The sequence below is a fragment of the Haliotis rubra genome, unplaced genomic scaffold (genome assembly GCF_003918875.1).
Source record: "Haliotis rubra isolate DU_JTF1 unplaced genomic scaffold, ASM391887v1 Scf408, whole genome shotgun sequence".
Taxonomy (NCBI): Eukaryota; Metazoa; Mollusca; class Gastropoda; order Lepetellida; family Haliotidae; genus Haliotis; species Haliotis rubra.
In genome coordinates this window covers 704211-722973 of record NW_025767089.1, presented here as the reverse complement: position 1 = coordinate 722973, position 18763 = coordinate 704211, and the positions used below count along the sequence as shown (strand labels likewise).

Here is an 18763-nt window from a genome sequence, read left to right as displayed (position 1 = left end):
AAGTTTGTTTCTATTCACAGGCCTAGGTTTATCATTTGAGCTTTGTATCATATGTCAGGAAACCAGTCAGTCTAAAAATACCCTCTACAACCAGACAGAACTGGGCATCTCATCCATCTTTGAGGCCACCCAGCTCAGGCACAAATTGAAACATTACAAAGTTCGTTCATCTGTAGACAGGCTTTCGTTCCTCTTTGAAGAACCTCCTGACTGCAACCCTAATCTAAAATGGCACAAACTCTGTTATTCAGCATACACACATTAGGGAAAAATAAATGTAAGGCTTGCCAAGGTACAGTCCAATGCTTCACAAGGAAATGAGCAGACTGGTCTTTCAGATGAAGGATACCGCTTTTTACGCAGGGGTACTTCAACAGTGGATTTGTACACAAATGCAAAATATGTACACAAGGCCTTTGTACGTATTGTAGACGTGAATGATTTAATAGCAGCCGAAGCATGCTATCATATTGACTGTCTAAGTAAATTTCTGTGGGATGCCAAAAGGGAAGAAACTGACAGCAAATGAGCTGATAAAGCCATGGCTTGGTTGTTTCAGGAGTTACGTCACCCTGCAGAGAATGGACACGAATTTAAATTGTCTGCTGTGTTCATGAGGTACAAAGAATTAGCCAGTGACTCTATCATCCTATCATTTGATAAAGGAAACAAGTGCATTGTGGACTCGTTGCTCTGAGACTCCACAGTGATATCATGACACATGTTGTGACGTGAGTGAAGAAGCAGAGTAGGCCAGTGTACATGCTTCTGAACATCTTACTTGGTGGCCAAAGTCATGTTTATAATGAGTTTGAAGAAGGTGAAATAGGTGCATCTGATGTTGAACGGGTTAAGACTGACTGACTGACTGAGTTTGGTTTTACGCCGCTTTTAGCATTATTCCAGCAACATCACGGCGGGAGACACCAGAAATGGGCTTCACAGAACGGGTTAAGAACACAAGGGTTAAACGTACAGGTACCAAGGTACAAAGTCCATCTTGTTTGATGTTCTCACAAAAAGTGTGTCCTGCCCACAAGAAAAAAGGAAAAGAAAATCTCCCAAAGACCAAGTTCCTTGAAAACACTGCCCCAGTTTGTGGATCTAGTGCTTGGAGAACCCGGGTGTAACTGATGATGTGCCAAGCATTCTATATGGTATAGCTCAACTAGTTTTCTTGACTGTGCATGTTGATTGGTGAAGGGTCATACCCATACCAACATGTTTATGTGGTGCTTTCTTGTCCCCGCAAACACTGTAGGCCATGTCTTGCCCCATACTACGAACACCTGTGTTCTTAATCCGTTCAACGTCAGATACACGCCTATTTCACGTTCTTCAGAAGGAGGTACACTGGCCAACTCTACTTCTTCACTGACGTCACAACATTTGAATCCCGGATCTGACATATCCCTGCAACGTGCTCCAGTGACAAGAACAACAAATTCATAAGTGACCCCAATGCACTTTGATAAAGGTCCCTTGAAGTCCCCTGTCTACTGAAATATGATGGTGGGATGATAGAGTCTGACTCACTGGCTAATTCTTTGTATCTCATGAACACAGCAGACAATTCAAATATGTGTCCATTCTCTGCACGGTGACATAACTCCTGACACAACCAAGCCATGGCCATATCAGCTCATTTGCTGTCAGTTTCTGCCCTTTTGGCATCCCACAGAAATTAACTTAGATGTGATAGCATGCTTCGGCTGCTATTAAATCATTCACGTCTATAATACGTTCAAAGACCTTGTATGCATATTTTGCATTTGTGCACACTTTAGAATGTATAATTATGTTAGAAACATGGCTCGTCTTCTGCTTGCTTTCGGAGCTGTGACAGAAAATACACAACGTCAAGTTCACTGTTGAAGTAACCCTGCGTAAAAAGCGGTATCCTTCATCTGAAAGACCAGTCTGCTCATTTCCTTGTGAAGCATTGGACTGTACCTTGGCAAGCCTTACATTTATTTTTCCCTAATGTGTGTATGCTGAATAACAGAGTTTGTGCCATTTTAGATTAGGGTTGCAGTCAGGAGGTTCTTCAAAGAGGAACGAAAGCCTGTCTACAGATGAACGAACTTTGCAATGTTTCAATTTGTGCCTGAGCTGGGTGGCCTCAAAGATGGATGAGATGCCCAGTTCTGTCTGGTTGTAGAGGGTATTTTTAGACTGACTGGTTTCCTGACATATGATACAAAGCTCAAATGATAAACCTAGGCCTGTGAATAGAAACAAACTTACACCAGTGCTACGTATATACCGCCACTGATGACCTCTCCTGGTACACACACACTGCACCTTTTGAATAAAAAAGTACAAGCAGTGCGTCAACTAACAAAATCCTCCAGCACAAAGATTCCTAAAATCAAACATGTGATAGGAAAGTCTTTTAGTACAGCCTCGATCCTTCAGTCATAGCACATAACATGGCTTGTATGCATTTATGTTCCACTTTCGCCTTCATCTTCATACTATGTATTTGACACATTATCGGATAGGGTTCCCACCTGTTTCTGTGATTTCCTGAACTGTTCTGTGGGTAATTGTTGCTAAAATCATTAATCAAACTCACTACATGAATGAAAGCAGTTTCATTTGACATGCATGTGAAGCAGGATAAAAGCATTCGTGTGGCATACATGTAAAAATGCCTATCACATCCTGTCACACTCATTAACCTTTGAAGTAATTATGCGCTTAATATGCAAATTTTGTGATCTAAACAGTTTGTCTGGAATATAATTCTGTCAACAAAAGGAAAAGATTCAGCCTTGCTTTGCATTTTGAGCAAAAATGTTTGTAAAAAGTAGCTCTTCACGCAAATACTAAAAGTCGCTCCATAAGGAAGATATTTGCAAAAATACGAAATTTTTCCTTCAGCATTTCCATGAAATCCAACATTTTGAAATCCTGTGGTACCATTATTAATCAATATATTGTAAACTGAGTTCATTGTATGGATGGAGAATGATAAATAAAACACTTTTTTAAAAAATTGAATTTTGCACTCATTGACCTTTGAACCCAATTTGTGACCTAATTAGGCATTTTTGAGCTTAGCAAACAACAGATTCGTATTCAGCACGAAAAACTACCCCAGAAAATGTTGTTTGCTTGCTTTTACTCAAAAATGCCTCATGCATTCACATTTCTGAGAAATTTGACTAGTCTAGTAAAGCTGATTGACTTACAAACAAATTTGGGATGAAAAGAATTGCAACCAATGGATCATGATCTCTCCAACACCGCCATTACAGCCAACCTAATTACTCGCCCTTGCATTGAAGCCGCTAGGTGGCGTATACACAACCGCCCTTAGATGGCGTTTATACACGAGATTACAAGAACCAGCGGCTGATGATAGCCTTTTGTGTTCTCTGGAACCCCTGTATTTTAACAGACAAGGCAAGTCAGTTAGATACAATTACACAAGATCGCTATTGTCAAATAAGTCTGGTTATATCAGACAATGGCGATGAGCATTACGTTTAAGTCGCCGACCTTATCCCATTATACGATCGCGTCTGAGTTAAAAACTGAACAAATGGTGGGTTTTTTACCTGGCTTTTTTGTGTGATTGAACATTGCTGTAACAAGTTTAAATCAGGATTATTTTGGCAGATGTGGCGCCGTTGAGGTCGATTTGCAATACAAATGAGATTTTCAGATCTTTTGTTGCAAAGTTTAGAGAATATTGGACATGACCGTAAAAAAGCGACAAAAAATCTCAATTCTACTATGTCACAAACGAATAATAAAATTCATCTGTACACACTGATTAAATGTATTCATTACTCATCCTTTTTACAAGATCGTTGATGAACGCCAGGCTTATAACATTGACAGGAGGATAAAAAGATCTCGTATCAGGATATATCCTGTATCCCAATGTCAGTCACCGAATTTCCAAGTTCCAAGTTGTAATGAAAGTATATTTCAGATCAAAGTGTCAAAGCGTTTTGGAAACCGTGGTGTACATATACTTATTTAACATGGGATGTTGATGCGGCGATAATATAGATGTTATATATACCCAGTATATTTTGACTTGAATTTGGTATTTTGATCTTGAAATCCCAGAGGCGGGCAGACAATAGCGATACATACGTTCTCTCGCTAAGTTTGAGAACTGTTTTGTTTGGGGTTTTTTTTTTTGTTTTTTGTTGTTGTTTTTGGGGGTTTTGGGGGGTTGTTGTTTTCTTCTTCTTCTTTTTTTTGGGGGGGAGGTGTCAAGAAGTTGAGTGAGTGAGTACGTTGGACATTTACTACTTGAGTGTAACAGGCGTGGACAGATGAGGATTTAGTTAGTATTCAATCAATTTGTCATTTACTGAATCTTATAGCCTGAATGTTATTGGTTCACATTAAAATCCGATTGTACGAATAATAAAATATTTTGGGGAAAACATTCATGTATAAACGATAAACAGATTTGTGTGTTTTGTTTCAGATGAATGTGACATTATGTTGTTATGATTCACAAAGGCAAACCACTTTCATGAAATACACGTGTTATTTTGGGAGGTTTAAATGTTGCTTTAACGGCATATTATCATTGAAGGTGTAAGATGAGGTTGGTTTTCAGTGTGCCATGTGTTCCTATTCACAATGCAACAATATATGGACAACCCAAAATGTCAATGAATAAATATAAGGACTTGTTATTTAACGACCAACCTGTGTTATCATTCCGGTCCACTAACCATCAAAACAAAGCTCAGTTTTAAAGGGTTCAGCATCTGTAGCAAACAGAATGTATATACAACACCCTAAGACTCGGTTCACAAAGAAGTATGGCTTAGGCGTTCGTAACTCCCAAGGTTAAACTGATTTTACGCAGCACTCAGCAATATTCAAGCGATATGGCGGCGGCATGTAAATAATCAAGTCTGATCCAGGCAATCCAGTGGTCAACAGCATGAGCATCGATCTACGCAATTGGGAACCGATGACATGTGTCAACCAAGTCAGTGAGCCTGACCACCCGATCCCGTTAGTCGCCTCTTACGACAACCATGGGTTGCTAGAGACCAATTCTAACCCTGATCTTCACAGATAAATAGATATATGACGTATATTATGAGCATGTTGACCACATTCATAATTATTTATTCAGCTAATTTATTCAGTCCTAATTTCAACTTTGCCTCACTCTCCAGGCTTCAAGGCCACGATGGCCTTTGAACAGTGTATAGCTGACCACACCAACCACTCGACCATGGGTCCACACCTCGAGTCTTCTCACAATACCTCGGAGTGTAACTTTAAGAAACTCATTGAAGAGGTAAGCTGCCCTTATAGATTGGCAAGGAACAACGAGCTTAAATGCCTATGTTGATGATCAGCTTAACGTACCTCTGTCTAGCCCAAGTGAGTGGGTGAGAGACGATGCAAAGATCCTATCAATTATGAATAGATTCATTCCTCTCAGATGTCTAAAACAAAGATCGATACCAATGATTGTTACTTTACTGTAATAGCTCCAGGGAAAATGTGTGGTATAAGTCATAACATTTACCCTTTTTGATGTATCGTTAAGCTTGATCAATCATTTTCCCTCTTTCGTCACCTTATAGGCCAGGAGCATTTGACACAAACAATAGGTAACATTGTTAAAAAATAGTAGAAGGCTTAATTTTTCAGGAAAGGTTCAGAACATCATTGTTATGTGCAAGATACAAAGTTCTGCACAGTTTACCTTGTGGCATTTTCAAAATGGCCGCCAATTTCAAGATGGCCGCCAAAATCATTAAAATCATTATGCATTATTATAGAATTGTCTTCATGTTTTACATTTATCTGAGGCAAAGACAGCTGATACAACTTTTTAACAACTCAGGTTAACAAGTTTGACATGGATGACCAGGTGGTCTATATTGTATCAATTTGTTGCACGGAGTAGTTTCCTTTACCTGGGCCGGATCTGAAGGTTGTAGGAGAACATGTAATGAAAGATGAAACCACAGATGAACTATTCTTATATATTGTGTACCTTTGCCGAGCTGGGGTCTGCTATTGTAGGAGAAAAGATGATCTTCAGTGATGACACCACAGACAGATTATTCTGATATTATTTCAGTTCACAATTGATGAGCCTCTTTAAAACGGATTGAGTTGCGTCCCTTAGCCAGACCGGGATCTGCTTGTTGTAGGGGAAAAAAATATCGTCCATGATGACACTACAGATAACCTATTTTGATATATGCTCAGTCAGCAACTGATTAAACTGCCTTTTAAAACCAAATGGAGTGTGTAATAATAAAAGTATCTTGCAGTCAGCTTCAGGTACGGGTCTGGCGTTCATCGCCTTCACAGACGCCATCAACCAGTTCCCCGTGGCTCCGCTCTGGGCAGTCCTGTTCTTCCTCATGCTGCTCACGTTAGGCCTTGACTCCATGTTTGGGACGTTAGAGGGCGCTCTCACATCTATCAACGATATGATGCTGTTCCCCCGCATCAGGAAGGAAGTCGTATGTGGTAAGATCACTATATATCTACTTCAACAAACATTTAACTCATGTGTATTCTGAGTGGCGGATGCTACCGTTAGGACAGGATATGCTGACCTGCTCTGAACGGCGGATGCTACCGTTAGGACAGGATAGGCTGACCTGCTCTGAGTGGCGGATGCTACCGTTAGGACAGGATATGCTGACCTGCTCTGAGTGGCGGATGCTATCGTTAGGACAGGATAGGCTGACCTGCTCTGAGTGGCGGATGCTACCGTTAGGACAGGATAGGCTGACCTGCTCTGAGTGGCGGATGCTGCCGTTAGGACAGGATAGGCTGACCTGTTCTGAGTGGCGGATGCTACCGTTAGGACAGGATAGGCTGACCTGTTCTGAGTGGCGGATGCTACCGTTAGGACAGGATATGCTGACCTGCTCTGAGTGGCGGATGCTACCGTTAGGACAGGATATGCTGACCTGTTCTGAGAGGGGGATGCTACCGTTAGGACAGGATAGGCTGACCTGTTCTGAGAGGGGGATGCTACCGTTAGGACAGGATAGGCTGACCTGTTCTGAGTGACGGATGCTACCGTTAGGACAGGATATGCTGACCTGCTCTGAGTGGCGGATGCTGCCGTTAGGACAGGATATGCTGACCTGCTCTGAGTAGCGGATGCTACCGTTAGGACAGGATATGCTGACCTGCTCTGAGTGGCGGATGCTACCGTTAGGACAGGATAGGCTGACCTGCTCTGAGTGGCGGATGCTGCCGTTAGGACAGGATAGGCTGACCTGTTCTGAGTGGCGGATGCTGCCGTTAGGACAGGATAGGCTGACCTGCTCTGAGTGGCGGATGCTGCCGTTAGGACAGGATATGCTGACCTGCTCTGAGTGGCGGATGCTACCGTTAGGACAGGATATGCTGACCTGCTCTGAGTGGCGGATGTTACCGTCAGGACAGGATAGGCTGACCTGCTCTGAGTGGCGGATGCTGCCGTTAGGACAGGATAGGCTGACCTGTTCTGAGTAGCGGATGCTACCGTTAGGACAGGATAGGCTGACCTGCTCTGAGTGGCGGATGCTACCGTTAGGACAGGATAGGCTGACCTGTTCTGAGAGGGGGATGCTACCGTTAGGACAGGATATGCTGACCTGCTCTGAGTGGCGGATGCTACCGTTAGGACAGGATATGCTGACCTGCTCTGAGTGGCGGATGCTACCGTTAGGACAGGATAGGCTGACCTGCTCTGAGTGGCGGATGCTGCCGTTAGGACAGGATAGGCTGACCTGTTCTGAGTAGCGGATGCTACCGTTAGGACAGGATAGGCTGACCTGCTCTGAGTGGCGGATGCTACCGTTAGGACAGGATAGGCTGACCTGTTCTGAGAGGGGGATGCTACCGTTAGGACAGGATAGGCTGACCTGTTCTGAGAGGGGGATGCTACCGTTAGGACAGGATAGGCTGACCTGTTCTGAGAGGGGGATGCTACCGTTAGGACAGGATAGGCTGACCTGCTCTGAGTGACGGATGCTACCGTTAGGACAGGATATGCTGACCTGCTCTGAGTGGCGGATGCTGCCGTTAGGACAGGATATGCTGACCTGCTCTGAGTAGCGGATGCTACCGTTAGGACAGGATATGCTGACCTGCTCTGAGTGGCGGATGCTACCGTTAGGACAGGATATGCTGACCTGCTCTGAGTGGCGGATGCTACCGTTAGGACAGGATAGGCTGACCTGCTCTGAGTGGCGGATGCTACCGTTAGGACAGGATATGCTGACCTGCTCTGTGTGGCGGATGCTACCGTTAGGACAGGATATGCTGACCTGCTCTGAGTGGCGGATGCTACCGTTAGGACAGGATAGGCTGACCTGTTCTGAGTGACGGATGCTACCGTTAGGACAGGATAGGCTGACCCGCTCTGAGTGGCGGATGCTACCTATAGGACAGGATATGCTGACCTGCTCTGAACGGCGGATGCTACCGTTAGGACAGGATAGGCTGACCTGTTCTGAGTGGCGGATGCTACCGTTAGGACAGGATAGGCTGACCTGCTCTGAGTAGCGGATGCTACCGTTAGGACAGGATATGCTGACCTGCTCTGAGTGGCGGATGCTACCGTTAGGACAGGATAGGCTGACCTGTTCTGAGTGGCGGATGCTACCGTTAGGACAGGATAGGCTGACCTGCTCTGAGTGGCGGATGTTACCGTTAGGACAGGATATGCTGACCTGCTCTGAGTGGCGGATGCTACCGTCAGGACAGGATATGCTGACCTGTTCTGAGTAGCGGATGCTACCGTTAGGACAGGATAGGCTGACCTGCTCTGAGTAGCGGATGCTATCGTTAGGACAGGATATGCTGACCTGCTCTGAGTGGCGTATGCTACCGTTAGGACAGGATATGCTGACCTGCTCTGAGTGGCGGATGCTACCGTTAGGACAGGATAGGCTGACCTGTTCTAGAACACCTGGTGTCATCAGCGATTTTCAGTGCCCCTTTCATATATTCGCAACTATGCCAACGGGATCTGTTTCATCAGGTGGTTGAGACAGGCTATTTTCTAGCTTTATCGTTATATATTTACTGGTGGTGCTACACCCTTTGGGGTTTCCGCTTTGGGAGAGCTATATCGAAGACTTATTTCAGGATTGAGTGCTTATAACGCCGGTTTGGCAGCATATGACCTGAGGGCGTGGATCACAATTTGTGCTGTGAACTAATTGTGTGTTTGGTCAAGACTAGAGTGACTGACCGATATAGAGAATATTGCTTGTACAGGTACCCACTCATCAATATGAAAAGTTTAGATTTTAAAAATAATTTGACTCTCTGTGGCGGGGATTTCAGTTCGAACTTCTATTTTTCTCAAAGCTGACATGATCTTTATAAAATATAGACATAGTTATTATTCCGTCTATAAAAAGAATAAACGACTCAAATGCCCTCGGGACATGACAACGACGGGAGCGCAGGGAAGAGATTCAGAAAAATATAATCACGGACATTCAACCTAATCTAATAATAAGCGAAACCCGTGAAGATCCGGGTTAGAATTTGTCTTCGGCAACCAATGCATGTCGAAAGAGGCGACCAACGGGATCAGGTGGTCAGGCTGGCTGACTTGGTTGATACATGCCATCGTATCCCAATCGATGCTCTTGCTGTTGATCACTGGATTGTCTGGTCCAGACTCGATTATTTACAGACCGCCACCATTTAGCTGGAATATTGTCGAGTGGGGTGTTAAACAACAAACAAATACAATAATATTAATAAGGGATTAAACCCTATATAACAGTGGGTACTAGACCTCTACTGTTTTTTTCTGTGTAGTGTGGAGTGTACTAGGTTTACCTTCCTCTCTTGTACAGGGATCGTGTGCCTCGTCTCCTGTGTTGTCTCACTCTGCTTCGGGACGACAACCGGACCCTACGTCTTCTCCCTCTTCGACTCCTTCTCGGCCAACATCCCCCTCCTCATCATCGCCTTCACAGAATGCATCGCCGTGTCCTACATCTACGGTCTGAAACAGTGAGTAGTCGAGGTCGAGATAATCTGTACACACAATAATTAGAAAACAATTAAATGAGGCAGGATGGTCAAGGTTACGCCTGGGATCACTCATCGGTTTCCAGATCGATGTTCATGCTGTTGATCACTGGATTGTCTGGTCCAGACTCGATTAATTACAGACCGCCACCATAAAGCTGGAATATTGCTGAGTGCGGCGTAAAACTAATCTCACTCACTGACTCTGGGATCACTTCTAGGCTCCTTCAAAAGGACATTAATTATCACTGCCAGGCTCCTTCAAAAGGACATTAATTATCACTGCCAGACTCCTTCAAAAGGACATTAATTATCACTGCCAGGCTCCTTCAAAAGGACATTAATTATCACTGCCAGGCTCCTTCAAAAGGACATTAATTATCACTGCCAGGCTCCTTCAAAAGGACATTAATTATCACTGCCAGGCTCCTTCAAAAGGACATTAGTTATCACTGCCAGGCTCCTTCTTTGATACACATAGGATCACAACAAGGGTCCCCATGGAACACATGTAGAAATACTGCCAGGATCACTATAAAGGTGCATCTAGTATCCACACAGAATCCATCCGGAACACATATCGGATCACTGCCGGGAATGGACATAGTAATACTGATAAGATCATTATCAGAGTACATATGGTATCCACCCTGGATCCAATCGGAATGCATGTATGATCACTGCCAAAGTCACAAAAGGAGAAACTGGGATCCTCACAGGAACACAATCAGGATCACCATGCTGATCCACCCACTGCAAAGATCATACCAGGATCCACCTTAGATCAACCCGAGATCAGTGCCGATATCCATCCGGGATACAATGCCCAGCTCCGGTTCGAACCGGAAGTGATCCTAGGACGTGCCACCCTAAGTATAGGCGTACGGTTATGACGAACTCAAAGGGACTCGTTGTAGTTCGTTATAACCGTAGTTCGTTGTTTTAGACTAAAATGCTGCAGTAAAGGTGGGCAAGTGGTACAAACACCACCGTACCAGGAGCCACTATAGGCAGGTTTAACCCATGATTGTGTGTGTCGCCTTTTAAGTGACAAAAGTCAACAAAGTATTTTGTCCATGGGCTTTTCCTCACACATCAAGCAATAATCACTCACTGTACTTATAAACCCAACACACTCACACGTCTAACTCTGCTTCCAGATTGAGCGAGGACATTGAACTGATGCTGGGTACTCGTCCCAGCTACTTCTTCCTGTTCTGTTGGCGCTTTCTGGCGCCCACCGCCATGTTTGTCATCTTCGTGGCCAGCCTCTTCGCCATCTTCAAGGAGGGAGTAGCGTACGAGGCGTGGGACGCTGAGCAGGTAGATACACGTTGGTCCGTAAGCGTTGCCTGTGATTGCTACGATGTCAATCTCAACGCACATGTAAGAGGAAGTATGCATGCGCGTTTGTATGTGCATGTTCTCAATACTGTAGTGCCAGCTTGAACGATCTGTATCAGAGTTAATACAAGTGTGTGTATGCTTGAAAGTGTGCTTGAATGTTTGCGAGTAGACTTGAGTGTGCGTATGCGTATGCGTGTACGTGAGCGTTAAGTCAGCGGTTCTGGACTGTCTCAAGTTTATGTTCGAGCATGAGAGTTTCGTGTAACGTAGAGGTAAGATAGCATTGTACAAGGTGACCCTGCTCTAAAGAAGGTCTATATAGTCGGTACGTGACAATCTGTAGCAACGTGTAACGATTTTAACGCTACGCTTATCGTAACTTCGATACTCTAGAGGGCGGCGGGGTAGCCGAGTGGTTAAAGCGTTCGCTCGTCACCCCGAAGACCCAGGTTCGATATATACTATTATTCTACATAACAAGGGACCACATACTGAACACTCATTTAGAAAAATTGATGATGAACACTTTGGGGGTATTTTCTTAAATTGTGTGATCAGTCTCCATTGCCAAAAAATATCCCTAAAATATTTATGATCACTAACCTGTTTAGTTTACTATGTGTCTCACAGTCTTTGAAGGGGCGGTGGGGTAGCCTAGTGGGTAAAGCGTTCGCCCGTCACGCCGAAGACCCGGGTTCGATTCCCCACATGGGCACAATGTGTGAAGGTCATTTCTGGTGTCCCCGCCGTGATATTGCTGGAATATTGCTAAAAGCGGCGTAAATCTAAACTCACTCACTCACTCGATACTCTAGCACAGTCTTAAGATAGTCGTAGCGCTGTGATAGCTTTGTGCGTGTGGGCCCTGCTCTGTAAATGTTCGGTACAAGACAATATGGCGCTGAGAATAATAATCTTATCGCTACGATGATCGTAACGCCGATATTCTAACATAGACCTAAGATAGTCGTAGCTCTAAGATAACTTACTCGTGCACGTGGTCCCAGCACTGTAAACGTTCGGTACCTGACAATCTGTTGCATTGTGTAGTGATTGTCATTATTTGGACACATGTTCATTGTCGCTCGTCAATGACAACATGTTAACTATTAAATGAACATTGGACGGTTCGGTCTCCAATCAAATATAACCCATACTGACTGAAGAAACCACGCTACCACGACTAGAATCAAAATATTGACTAAATGCAAGTGAATCTTTGGCTTCCATCTCAAGTGTATTGGAAACCCGCTGTAAGGAGATTACATCCCCATGAAACCTATATCGATTACTGATTAAGCACGACCCTGCTGTGGAGCCGGAGAGCTTTGTGTTCTCCGATTGAAATCAACAGTTTTACATTTAACCAAATTTCAAGCAGAATTTCAGTGGTCTCAGAGATACTCTGCAATCAAGTAACAACCTCGGTGTCTCAGATGTACTCTCGCGAGACGAGATCTCGTGCTTCTTTTGACTTAAGCACAAATCTGCTTTTATAAAGGGTACGCCACGGAGGGAAGCTAACTTCCTCGTGACTCCATGGATACAGGGTCACGTGTTTGTGTAACGGGATCGACTCAAGGTTGCGTTTTCAATTAATCAGATCAGTTACTATTTGATTTTGTGCAGTGTGATGAATGCGAACATTTCCAGGCATAGAACCCATTTCCCCTTCAAAGACGATTCTCGGAATAAGAAAAGGTCCTTGCGGCAGAATTCAGAACCATTACGTTTTTCCGAACACAATTTTTTAAACTTTAAACCGAAATCGAAATCTCATTACCCTAACCACCACTATTCCCGATGGAATGTCTTCCAAAACATTTACGGCTGTTTTGTTAATGACTTATTTATCAAAGCAACCTGCAACTGTTTTTCGCGACGCAACAAGGCATTGAAATCTGACGGGGTAGTCTAGCGCTTAAAGCGTTCGCCCGTCACGCCTAAGACCCGGGTTCGATTCCCAACATGGGTATAATGTGAGAAACCCATCTCTTGGGTAGTCCGCCGTGATATTGCTGGAATATTGCTAAAAACGGGGTTAAACTAAACTCACTCACTCACTCATTGAGATCTGAGCATCCAGGATAACCAAAGGGACTGAAACATTCACTTAATTTTAATTTTTAACAAGGTAAAGGTGCCCCAAAATACAGTTACCTTTGAATATTTTTAAAAATGTTGAACATTAGGGGTTATTTTTGCTGATTTCTTTGTGATGAATATATAAAAACTCAAGTGGCATTGTACCAATGTAATACCGTGTCTCGAAGTATCAGTTTGCACAAAGTACTGAATGTTGACCCAACAATATTTTCTTATTTCTTCCAAACGAGTATGCAAATATATCGACAAGTCTGTAGACAGGCTATAAAGACTCTTGTCACGTGGTGGCTAAACGATGGAAAGCATTGCTGTAACGAGGGTTCCATTAACTGATCAATACCGCGTTATTAATGGGGGTCAAAAGAGCAGGAACTGGCTGTTTGTCAGGTCTGTGTTGTGAAACCATCCCTTAAGACCGGCATCAGGAACAACAGCGGTGGCTCGAATGACAACGAAGTCGTTTACAAGAAACGGAATATTGATAGATGGAAAAGGGTTATATAAATTGCAATGGACACGGAATATGTATATTGCAATGGACACGGAATATGTATATTGCAATTGACACGTAATATGTATATTGCAATTGACACGTAATATGTATATTGCAATTGACACGGAATATGTATATTGCAATTGACACGGAATATGTATATTGCAATTGACACGTAATATGTATATTGCAATTGACACAGAATATGTATATTGCAATTGACACGGAATATGTATATTGCAATTGACACGTAATATGTATATTGCAATTGACATAGAATATGTATATTGCAATTGACACGGAATATGTATATTGCAATTGACATAGAATATGTATATTGCAATTGACACGTAATATGTATATTGCAATTGACACGGAATATGTATATTGCAATTGACACGTAATATGTATATTGCAATTGACACGGAATATGTATATTGCAATTGACACAGAATATGTATATTGCAATGGAAATGGAATATGTACATCGCAAGCCATACGCACAGGCCTGTTTAACGTTTGGTTATTTGAATGACATCCAGTAATCTGTTTATATCGAGCAATATTCCATGTTTTTTTATATCAGACAATTCCAAATTTGACGCCCCAGTGACAAAATGGCCCGTAGGTGTTTTCAGGTGAATAATTGATTTGCCCGTGCATGTATTTGTGACGAGCCTCACTGGCTGGGCAGGATTTTCTTACCTTACCAACTCCTAGTATCTTCACTGTTGAATAATGTTTCGTAAAGACATGTTTATAGTATATTGGGAATGCACTCCGCTGATAGCGAGGATTCCTGGTGAATAAGGAAAGTGGTTTAGCCCTTTTACTTACAAATTTGTTTTACCTAATGACATCAGACAGGCTTCGCTTTGTTTAATGCTTTGTTTAATTTTCCTTTTCTTCTACACTGTGTGATGTAGTGAGTGAGTAATGTTACATGTTGCTTTCATCGAAGAATTCAATGTCACAATGTGTGAAGCCCATTCTGTCCCACTGCAATTGTTTCCCTGCGGAAATACAACCCGCGTCTTCTGTGTGATGTAGAATCGTCTAACTACTAGTCAGTGTATCCTATATCTCTCTTAACTAAGGGGCGGTGGGGTAGCCTAATGGTTAAAGCGTTAGCTCGTCACGTCGAAGACCTGGGTTCGATTCCCAACATGGGCATTCGCTGAATGAGTGAAAGAAGTTGTCAGATTATTATCGATATGTTTTGTTGTATAGAAGAATATCAGAACTGGTACTCCAGAATACAGATTTTGTTACTTTATTATAACTCTCTTCGTGAAAACTAGGTGTCCTCACTGAGCTCCAATGATCAATCCATTTGTTATATAATATTTACCTTTTCCACTCAGTTGTAATGTTCAGGCTGATAATGCAATGTATTTATTATCTAGAAATGAAGGTACATATTTTCCGGTTGTTCGTTCATGGATTGAAAAATTGGTCCAGCATATTTGGTCAATCCTACCCGGTTTATGATGAAACTTAGACTTCACTCCATCAACAGAAACATCGAAGCAGTTCAAATAATCATTGAATGCTGGGGAATAAACAGTTTCGAATATCCGACGAAACTGATCCCATTTGGCTTAAAAGGCAACACTGCAGTGGAAACTTCATAAATGGATCACTCAAAATCACAAGATATTCGCGAAGAGGCTAGGATAGGTAAAGTTGACGATCTGGTGACATGAGTGTTGTGTGGATGATATACCCTTTTCTCCTCTTCCATTGCACTGGATGTGATTTGATACATAATCAAGTTATCACATCACGTTTGTTGTTTACAGGGCATGCCCGTGCTCCTGCCCTGGCCATGGTGGTGTCAGATCATGGCTGTTGTCCTCATCCTGGCCTCTGTTCTATGGATCCCGGGAGTCGCACTTGTCAAATACTTCGGCTTCGTGGAGGTAAAGGAAGAACCGCCGGCATTCTTCCCAGCAGAGGAACTACGAGAAGAAAGGGGGATACAACCCCACTATTCTACACCAGTGGAAAAATACTTGTTCGGCTTTAGGGACTGACCTTCATTTACATCTATTTGACCTTCATCCGACTGTGAGCAGACGATTTCCGGTAATGGACAAATCGGCAGCGATGAGGAAACATGATCGAATTTGCGACAGACATCACCTATGAACTTCATTTAACCTGAAGCAGACGATTTCCGGTTATCATGAAAATGGAGGTCTTAATAACCACGTGATGAATATCTGTAGCTGTTGCAGTGGAATTGTATGAGTGAATTATAAGTGTGTAGCATATTTGTAGAGTCGGAATGACAGCGCAAAATTGGAAATGGAGTACGCAGTTTTCAAAGTGTTCCGGATACCATTACCGAATACCAAAGGCCAAAGGAGTTCGAGCATAATTCACCAATGCAACAATCAAATGTTTAATTATAGTTATGCATGTATATTTTGAAGTGAAGATGTGTAACATCGAATCTATTTTCCGAGCTTGTACAGCTACTTGTCGTTGTCTTGTGAGTTAACTACACTACAAGCCCACCGATGCAGCTTCAGAACACAGACATGACTGGTGACGTCACTTCCTGGAGTAAAGAGTGCAGGCTAATGACGTCACATCTAGTAGTGAGAGCGTGCTTTGGAAGCCAAAGCTCATTGCAAGTTAGTGTTATTCTGTTCGTATTTATTTAAAGAACAATATTCGTGCGCACTGTCGATTTCAACCATAGCACTGAAATAAGCCGTGAAATTTCGTCTATATTTAGTTTGGTTGTGAGTACATAGACGTAGATAGGAGCCCGTGATGTTTGCGTTGCCATGCGTTATAATGCGTGATCTTTGCCTGTTGTATAGTAGCCATATGTCACTTGAACAGAATCATTTGATGGTGTATAAATCCTATATCACCATAAGAAACCTTCATGTACAGTGGATGAGTACATGGAGGAGACTGGAGATGTGTTGTTAATTGGGTTAACATGTTAACATGGCACATGTATAACCATTCGTTTCTTTAGCGATCGTATGTGTAATATTAATGACCATTTTCAGGTGGGTTTCGATGAGGCATTAAGGCAAACCTAAAGACAACAGTAAGGATGAATGAGTGAGTGAGTATGGGTTTTCGCCGTTTCTAGCAATGGTCTAGCAAAATCATGGCAAAGGTGAGCAATGGGTTTCACACATGTGAACGCTTCATCCACTGGACTACCCAATGGGAGATTAAGTCTTACGCTTTTAAGTACAACGTTCACTATATATCGGGGGTGTACGACAGTTGCGCCTCATGCGTTGTTTACAAGTTAGGAATCGCTCTAGGGTCTTAATATCTCTGGATTCTCCATACCCATTATGTTATAGTAGGGAATAGAACCAAGGTCTTCGGTGGGATGAGTCAACACCTCAACCACTGGACTGCTCAGCCTACGACAATGAATGAGTGAGTGAAAGTTTTCACTGTCACCATGAGGTGTGCTATGAATGGACGTCAGGAAGTTGTATCATCTGCAGCAATATAATATACAAATATAAAGATGTGTTGGCGAAAGGTTTGTTCACATTGTGTTTTAATATATGTTTAGGGTGAAGCTGTTAAAAGTTGCGTGTGGGTTTTCTGAAAATGCAGGCTATGTCTGACATTAATGAGTATGGTTTTACGCCGCTTTTAGCAATATCCCAGCAATATCACGGCGGGGACACAAGAAATGGGCTTCACACACTGAACCCATGGGAATCGAACCGGGTCGTTGGCGTGACGAGCGAACACTTTAACCACTGGGCTACCCCACCGCCGCTGATATTGTGATATACCGAGGTTGTGTTGTGTGAAAGGCCTGCCTGTGATACTACAGGGCTGTGATATAACACCGAGTTAATTTGTATTAATGAATGAATGAGTATTGTTTTATGCCGCATAGTTTGCGTTAACGCCGCCGTATAAAGAGTATCTGGACTACGTCACGGCGTGTCAGCGTTACCTGGGAGACAAGCCACATGTGATACTTGCACTTTGGTAAAACCCACGGGTATGGTACAGGCAAACCAGGATCGTGTGTCCTGGATTCGAACCGTCGAGCACGCCTTTGGGACGCAATTCACAGCGGTGTTTTCACGACTGAGTCGCCGTACCTGTGTAGTGTGGTAGAACTGCATAGTATATACTCATCGGAGGAATTAATAGAATCGTATAGAATATCGTATAGATATTATGTTTTCGGGCCGACTACCTTAAGTCAATCATGTGACTGGTATGACAATTAGCGTTCATTATTTGTCATATACTGATACTTGGACTAAGAAATTAGATTTTCTGTAGTTCTACACAAAAATAGTGTTTCCCATCATTCTTTTAAAATAGGGTAGATAGAGATGTAATGAATTCGTCGTCGGGCTGATTAGTTCGAAAGTTTAAGGTAGAAATTGAAATGTAGGAGCGGATTTTTTTTTTTTAAATTAAATCGTTGACGCTTTTTAGGGTCGGTCACTGATGAGAAACAAAAGCATATTGTACGTCCATAGTTTAGACATGTACACCAGAATAGTAAATAGTATATACAGCCATAGTATAGAATCAGTTTAGATGAAGGTACAGATTAAGACGGCTGTCGATCACGTCTGTGGTATGTGGTAGAATGGATTCTACTGTAAACTACCAATGTATGATATCTGTACCTATGCTGTAGTGAGTGAGTGAGTTGAGTTTTACGCCGCACACAGCAATATCCCAGCTATATGGCGGCGGTCTGTAAATAATCGAGTCTGGACCAGACAATCCAGTGATCAACAGCATGAGCATCGATCTGCGCAACTGGGATCCGATGACATGTGT

The 18763-nt window shown here is 42.9% G+C and overlaps 1 protein-coding gene across 1 annotated transcript in view; it reads left to right on the top strand.

Annotated features, from left to right (window-relative positions):
* Window positions 1-18691, top strand: part of LOC124287910 (sodium- and chloride-dependent transporter XTRP3-like) — a 67226-nt gene extending 48535 nt beyond the window's left edge. The window contains exons 7-11 of the mRNA XM_046724398.1: window positions 5166-5290; window positions 6282-6483; window positions 9831-9990; window positions 11169-11331; window positions 15757-18691. Coding sequence (XP_046580354.1) covers window positions 5166-5290; window positions 6282-6483; window positions 9831-9990; window positions 11169-11331; window positions 15757-15990 — 884 coding nt within the window. The 3' untranslated portion in view covers window positions 15991-18691. The remainder of the gene's footprint in view (window positions 1-5165; window positions 5291-6281; window positions 6484-9830; window positions 9991-11168; window positions 11332-15756) is intronic.
* The last annotated feature ends 72 nt before the right edge of the window (window positions 18692-18763 follow it).